This window comes from Callorhinchus milii, unplaced genomic scaffold, assembly GCF_018977255.1.
Source record: "Callorhinchus milii isolate IMCB2004 unplaced genomic scaffold, IMCB_Cmil_1.0 Scaffold3, whole genome shotgun sequence".
Lineage (NCBI taxonomy): Eukaryota > Metazoa > Chordata > Chondrichthyes > Chimaeriformes > Callorhinchidae > Callorhinchus > Callorhinchus milii.
The window spans coordinates 76,707,274-76,714,738 of NW_024704744.1; the positions used below are offsets into that span (position 1 = coordinate 76,707,274).

Below are 7,465 nucleotides of genomic sequence, written 5' to 3' on the forward strand. Positions count from 1 at the left end.
GCAGTGGTAGGGGTTGGGGCAGTGGGTAGGGGTTTGGGCAGTGGGTAGGGGTCTGGGGCAGTGGGTAGGGGTCTGGGGCAGTGGGTAGGGGTCTGGGGCAGTGGGTAGGGGTCTGGGGCAGTGGGTTTGGGTCTGGGGCAATGGTTAGGGGTTTGGATCAGTGGGTAGGGGTCTGGGGCAGTGGGTAGGGGGCAGTGGGTAGGGGTCTGGGGCGATGGGTGGAGGTCTGGGGCAGTGGGTTGGGGTCTGGGGCGGTGGGTAGGGGTCTGGGGCGGTGGGTAGGGGTCTGGGGCAGTGGGTAGGGGTCTGGGGCAGTGGGTAGGGGTCTGGGGCAGTGAGTAGGGCCGTGGGTAGGAGTCTGGGGCAATGGGTAGGGGTCTGGAGCAATGGGTAGGCGTCTGGGGCGGTGGGTAGGGGTCTGGGGCGGTGGGTAGGGGTCTGGGGCGATGGGTAGGGCTCTGGGGCAATGGGTAGGGGTCTGGGGCAGTGGGTAAGGGTCTGGGGCAATGGGTAGGGGTCTGGGGCAATGGGTAGGGGTCTGGGGCAGTAGGTTGGGGTCTGGAGCAATGGGTAGGTGTCTGGGGCAGTGGGTAGGGGTCTGGGGCAATGGGTAGAGGTCTGGGGCAGTGGGTAGGGGTTTGGAGCACTGGGTAGGGGTCTGGGGCAGTGGGTAGGGGTCTGGGGCAGTGGGTAGGGGGTTGGGGCAGTGGGTAGGGGTCTGGGGCAGTGGGTAGGGGTCTGGGGCAGTGGGTAGGGGTCTGGGGCAGTGGGTTGGGGTCTGGGGCAGTGTGTTTGGGTCTGGGGCAATGGTTAGGGGTTTGGAGCAGTGGGTAGGGGTCTGGGGCAGTGGGTAGGTGTCTGGGGCAGTGGGTAGGGGTCTCGGGCGATGGGTAGAGGTCTGGGGCAGTGGGTTGGGGTCTGGGGCGGTGGGTAGGGGTCTGGGGCAGTGGGTAGGGGTCTGGGGCAGTGGGTAGGGGTCTGGGGCAGTGAGTAGGGCCGTGGGTAGGAGTCTGGGGCAATGGGTAGGGGTCTGGAGCAATGGGTAGGGGTCTGGGGCAATGGGTAGGGGTCTGGGGCAGTGGGTAGGGCCGTGGGTAGGGGTCTGGGGCAGTGGGTAGGGGTCTGGAGCAATGGGTAGGGGTCTAGAATGGGTAGGGGTCGGGGAAGTAGGTTGGGGTCTGGAGCAATGGGTAGGTGTCTGGGGCAGTGGGTAGGGGTCTGGGGCAATGGGTAGAGGTCTGGGGCAGTGGGAAGTGGTCTGGGGCAATGGGTAGGGGTTTGGAGCACTGGGTAGGGGTCTGGGGCAGTGGGTAGGGGTCTGGGGCAGTGTGTAGGGGTCTGGGGCAATGGGTCTGGGGCAGTGGGTAGGGGTCTGGGGCAGAGGGTAGGGGTCTGGGGCAGTGGGTAGGGGTCTGGGGCAGTGGGTAGTGGTCTGGGGCAATGGGTCTGGGGCAGTGGGTAGGGGTCTGGGGCAGTGGGTAGGGGTCTGGGGCAGTGGGTAGGGATCTGGGGCAATGGGTAGGGGTCTGGGGCAGTGGGTACGGGTTTGGGGCAGTGGGTAGGGGTCTGGGGCAATGGGTAGGGGTCTGGGGCAGTGGGTAGGGGTTTGGGGCAAGGGGTAGGGGTCTGGGGCAGTGGGTATGGGGTTGGGGCAGTGGGTAGGGGGTTGAGGCAGTGGGTAGGGTCTGGGGCAGTGGGTAGGGGTCTGGGGCAGTGGGTAGGGGTCTGGGTCGATGTGTAGGGTTCTGGGGCAGTTGGTAGGGGTCTGGGGCAGTGGGTAGGGTCTGGGGCAGTGGGTAGGGGTCTGGAGCAATGGGTAAGGGTCTGGGGCGGTGGGTAGGAGTCTGGGGCGGTGGGTAGGTGTCTGGGGCGGTGGGTAGGTGTCTCGGGCGATGGGTAGAGGTCTGGGGCAGTGAGTAGGGGTCTGGGGCAATGGGTAGGGTCTGGGGCGGTGGGTAGGGGTCTAGGGCAGTGGGTAGGGTCTGGGGCGGTGGGTAGGATCTGGGGCGGTGGGTAAGGATCTGGGGCAGTGGGTAGGGCCGTGGGTAGGCATCTGGGGCAATGGGTAGGGGTCTGGAGCAATGGGTAGGGGTCTGGGGCAGTGGGTAGGGGTCTGGAGCAATGGGTAGGGGTCTGGGGCAGTGGGTAGGGGTCTGGGGCAGTGGGTAGGGTCTGGGGCGGTGGGTAGGATCTGGGGCGGTGGGTAAGGATCTGGGGCAGTGGGTAGGAGTCTGGGGTAGTGGGTAGGGATCTGGGGCACTGGGTAGGTGTCTGGGGCAATGGGTTGGGGTCTGGGGCAGTGGGTAGGGGTCTGGGGCAGTGGGTAGGGATTTGGGGCAATGGGTAGGGGTCTGGGGCAGTGGGTAGGGATTTGGGGCAATGGGTAGGGGTCTGGGGCAGTGGGTAGGGGTCTGAGGCAATTGGTAGGGGTTTGGGGCAATGGGTAGGGAGGGGTTTGGGGCGGTGGGTAGGGGTCTGGGGCGGTGGGTAGGGGTCTGGGGCGGTGGGTAGGGGTGTGGGGCGGTGGGTAGGGGTTTGGGGCAGTGGGTCTGGGGCAGTGGGTAGGGGTCTGAGGCAATGTGTAGAGCCTGTCACAGAGACAGCATCTCGGGGCTGTAGTCAGGGACAGGGGCTGATGTAATATTTCATCTGGAGATCTTTGGTCCAAAGGGCTGGAGATTATTTCCAATACAAAAACACGTGAAAAGGGAACAAAAATCTCACCAACTCCAGCTCGGGTCACGAGTGTCTTATTTCACCCACAAGTTATAGTCAATTCACTTGACAGTATATATCGTGAAGTGCATAGAGACGTCTCGATGCGCTTCACAATATACAGTAGAAACCCGGTTTTCGGTCGCCTCAGTGACCCACCACCTCGCAATTGCGGGCACATTTTCACAGTCTCTTTCATTGTCAGTGTTAAAAGATAGGCTGTCTGTTTCAGTAAACCGGGCACCTCACTATTCAGGACACCGGTCATTGATTGCGGCCGCTACTGCGCTCTCCTCCGCTTCAAACGCTATACAAACACCCTCCTCCGCTACTAACCTGTGCACTAGGCCTCGGGCTTCTCGCACTATTCCCTCGACTCTGCTACTCCGCATGCGCGGCGTGGGGAGTGTTGGGATCGCGGAAGCGGCGCACGCAGAAAATAGTCTTTGCCCGGCGCCCATGGCCAAACCTGAGCTCCTACGGCCAATTCTTGGTAAGTGCTGTAAACATGCCACCACGGACGGGACTTTCCTTACGTGAGAGAGTGGATTTAATCAAAAACAGTAAGGGCAAAAATCAGAGACCGTTATCTGTGATCTATGTCATTGGCAGAACACAAGTGGATGCGTTCTTGAAAGGAAGGCTGAATATATGACAGTTTTTGTTTTAAATGTGACAATGCCTTTATTTTAATGAGATTGCAAAATATGGTTGTTGAATGTTCACCAATGTCCTTAACATTACATCAGTGACCTGAATCCCCCGACCTGTAATCAGTAATCACCTCACTAAGTAGGTCACTTTTACCCAGTCACTTGAGTGACCAGATTAATGAAGTTCTTCGGTATACTGTAATATTACATTGTGATATTGCACAACGTGATATGGTGCAATATCAATTGCAAGGATTATTATTAGTAGTATCCCAGGTGCTGGGTTCAGGCCTGAGTAATACTCAGTGTGAGGTATAAACTTTTGGATCACGGCTGAAGACCTTCCTCTTTGACCGTGCTTATGGTCACCTCTTCTTCCTCCCAGGCTGGTGTCAGGCTCCGCTACTGTTAAGTGCTCCGAGACACTGCCCCTTGCGAAGGGCGCTACATAAATGCAAGTAGTTGTCATAATCCCAGTACCATGTTTGAGACACTGTTCCGTTCCAGGTATGTAAGCGGATGGATGCGATCTGCCAGCGGATGCTGAATCAGGGCTTTCTGAAGGTGGAGAGATACCACAGCCTGTGCCAAAAACAGGTCAAAGCACAGCTCCCACGGTGCGTACTCTCACTATGGTCTCGCTATCCATGTAGACCTCTCCATTCCCTCCGCTCAGCGGGCTCCAGTGTGCCCAACACACCACAGGCCCTAAGCCTCTCTGCCCCACCCTTTGGAATTCTATCTCACAGTCCCTTCTCCTCATCCCCTCCCTTGCCTCCATCAAGGCCATTCTCAAGACCGCACCTTTGGTCACCCTCCTACCCCCCACCCTTCCTCCTGATCCCAACCACCAGCTTGGATCCAAATCCTTACTGTCCAGGGCCTTGCGATGTCCTCCCTATGTGAAAGGTGCTATACAAATGTGATTTGTTGTTGTTGTTTGTGGGGCGGTGCAAGCACAGAATAGTCTCCACATTTGCCCTGCTAACAACATGCACATCATTTTTAAATCAATATTGTTCCTTAAAGTATTATGTTGATGAAATGTGCCTATGTTGATGAATTCAAATTGTTATTGGTAGTCTGTCATCGGTCTGGTGGGATCCATCGATTGTAGACCTTCAGCTTGTAGCAACTCCCTGCTCTTCATGGCTGAGATCCTGGGCGGAGAAGGTGGGGGGTGCAATTGGAATTCAGCACTAAAGGAGTTATTTCTTCCTGCAGTCGGGAGTCAGAGCGTCGGAATCACTCGCTGGCCCGCCATGCCGATATCCTGGCAGCCGTAGAGACCAGACTGTCACTGCTCAACATGACATTCATGAAGTACGTGGACACCAATCTGTGCTGTTTCATCCCCGGCAAGGTGAGTGCAGGCTGCCAGAGTGGGGAGTGGGAGACGGTCTCTTATCAGAGAGGGAGACACAGTGCATTCCCACAATGAAGGGCCTGGGAGCCTAGCTCTTCTAGTATAATGATTGTATTTGTAGACAAATATGGCAGCTAATTTGCATCCACAAACGTAGCCCTCACAACCTTAAACGACTGACTCATCTGCAGGTTTTTCGGCCAGAACACCGGTGGTAACTTCCTTCTTTTTTCCGGTGTTATGTCATCTTTAACATCCGCCTAATCAGGCAGAAGTGGCCTCAGTTTAACATTCATTCAAAGGACAATATAGCACTCTCACCCTCAGTGCTGGAGTCCCCTAGCGTAGTGGTTAGCCACTCACCTCACAAGGGAGAGGAGCTGGGTTCAATTCCCTGTCAGGGGGGCGGTAAAAGTCTTAGACAAGTTTCCTTACTCCTCTGTTTACCTAGTCTCTCTCTCTCTGACTTGCAGGTGATTGATGAGATTTACCGGGTGCTGAGGTATGTGAACTCCACTCGGGCCCCTCAGCGAGCACACGAGGTACTGCAGGAGCTTCGCGACATCTCCTCCATGGCCATGGAATACTTTGACGAAAAGATTGTCCCGATCCTGAAGAAGAAGCTAACTGGATCGGACGTGTCGGGGAGACTCCTCGGGACCCCACCAGGTACTCACCCTCCACCCTGGTGCCTAGTGGAAGACTTCACCATTTACCTCATTGCATGTGCCTTCATTGGTCCTTACAAATTCCCACACTGTATTCACTACCTGCTCACTCGCCACGTCGCTCTTCTCTATTGTGGAGTCCGTTAGCATAGTGGTTAGCATGGTCATCTCGCAAGTGAGAGGACCCAGTTTGATTCCCGGGCAGGGTGAAACCTTAGGCAAGTTTCCTTACTCCACACGCCTCTGTTTACCTAGCAGGAAGTAGTAACCTTGTTTGGTCGATTAGTGGATCGCTTTTCCAGGGGTAATAATCCCTTAAAAAAAATTTGGGTGCTCAATCCACGACTGTTTATGATACACTGCTGGCTACCATGTTTCGCCCACAAAATACACAGTCAATACACATTACAGTATATTCTATGAAGCTCTTTGAGACGTCTCAATGATGTGATAAGGCACTATATCAAATGCAAGGATTATTATTACTACTACTACAGTAAACCTCACATAAGTCATTTCAATTGGGACCATACGTTTAATATGATTTATGCAAAGTATGAGTCATGTCACACTTGCAAAGAATATAAACTCTTGAGTGCGACTTTGGCAGATGTACGATTATACGATTTATTCAGCTCAAATTTATGCAAGTATTTACTGTATTATGATTTATCCCCATTGTTTTGTCAAGAGTTTGGACACGTTACTCGTAGGTCAGAGCTTCTGTGTGTAAGTACAAGTTGTCATTTCAGTGCCCGGCCCATCAACCACACTCACTGCTGTGCAGCTGTTCTCGAAGCAGACCCCGGCCCGGCACGAGCTGTGTAAGCTACAGCAGCAGGTGAAGACTCAGGGGCTTAATGTGACCACGGTGCGCCGGGAGCTGGCTGACTTCCGGGTCAAGTTCCAGGAGCAGCAGAAACAGCTCCAGGACCAAGACCAGAAGATCCTGGAGCAGAACCAGATCATCGGTGAGCAGAACGCCCGGCTGGGTGAACTGGAGCGCAAGCTGTCTGAGCACACGCTCAAGCACCAGCAAAGCCAGCAGAAGCTCAAGGACTTGCAGGAACTGCTGGAGAGGGTCATCGAGACGGAGGAGGACGGGCAGGGGGCGTCCGGCTCCATGGCCAAACGTAAAAAGCCCCCCGAGGAAGCATCAGCCCTGACGGACTCTCCCGTCTGCACGAAGAGGCTTCGCAGTCGTAAATGAGGAGTCTGTGTTTGTGGCCGGGGGGGCCGCGTGGGGAGAGGGCACAGAGGGGATGAGTTTCTGTTTTGTGTGGTTGTTTTTTACCCTGTCTCTCGTGCACGTTTCCCCCTCCCCACCACCACCCACCCCAAAAGATCAGCCTTTGGGATTATGGAACAGCCATCTGCACTTGAACACGAGCCAAATAGGGGCGGGGAAGGAAAAGGGGACAGATAGATCCTTTCACTGGCAAATGGAAATCTACTGACTGCAGAGTGTGGAAAGAGTCCTGTAACATAGTGTTTAGAGCACTCGCCTCGCAAGTGAGAGGACCTTGGTTTGATTTCCGTACAGGGTGAATGAAACCTTAGACAAGTTTCTTTACTCCACACGCCTCTGTTTACCTAGCAGTAAATAGGAACCCAGTTGTTAGTTGATTGGCAGATCACTTTTCTAGGGGATTGCAGTGTAGCCTGAGCTGATTTGCGAGCACTGGCTAAGTCACTGAGCAATGGGAGAGGCTGGTATCTTCAGGACAATCAGTCATTCTCCTCCCACCCCCACCCCCGCCGCCAAGGTGTCTGGTGAGATGTAGATGCTTGTGGTTAGGCAGTGAAGATGGCTTGTTCTTATAATACTCCATAATACACTCCGAAGGGCTGCCTGTCTTATACCTCTTGAGGAGTTTGAATGGCTGAGCTCTTCTCGGGGGGGTTGTTGGGAGAGAAGATGCGACTACACCAACCTCCCTCCCACTGTTTTCCGTTCTTGGGTCTCCTCCCGTGACTCAGACCGACAGTTAGCCCCACAGTAAGGCTGCCTCGCTAATTGGCTTGGAGCCAAACATAGCAGCTTTCAAGCACAGAACTNTTTT

The 7,465-nt window shown here is 55.1% G+C and overlaps 1 protein-coding gene across 1 annotated transcript; it reads left to right on the forward strand.

The window, feature by feature from the left end:
• Positions 1-2,986: 2,986 nt before the first annotated feature.
• On the forward strand, positions 2,987-6,927 carry fbxo28 (F-box protein 28; the record flags this gene model as incomplete). Its single annotated transcript, XM_042333143.1, has 5 exons — positions 2,987-3,208; positions 3,876-3,985; positions 4,593-4,731; positions 5,208-5,403; positions 6,155-6,927. Coding segments are annotated over 5 exons (1,125 nt in total), but the record flags the coding sequence as incomplete, so codon positions are not given.
• Between the last annotated feature and the right edge of the window lie 538 nt (positions 6,928-7,465).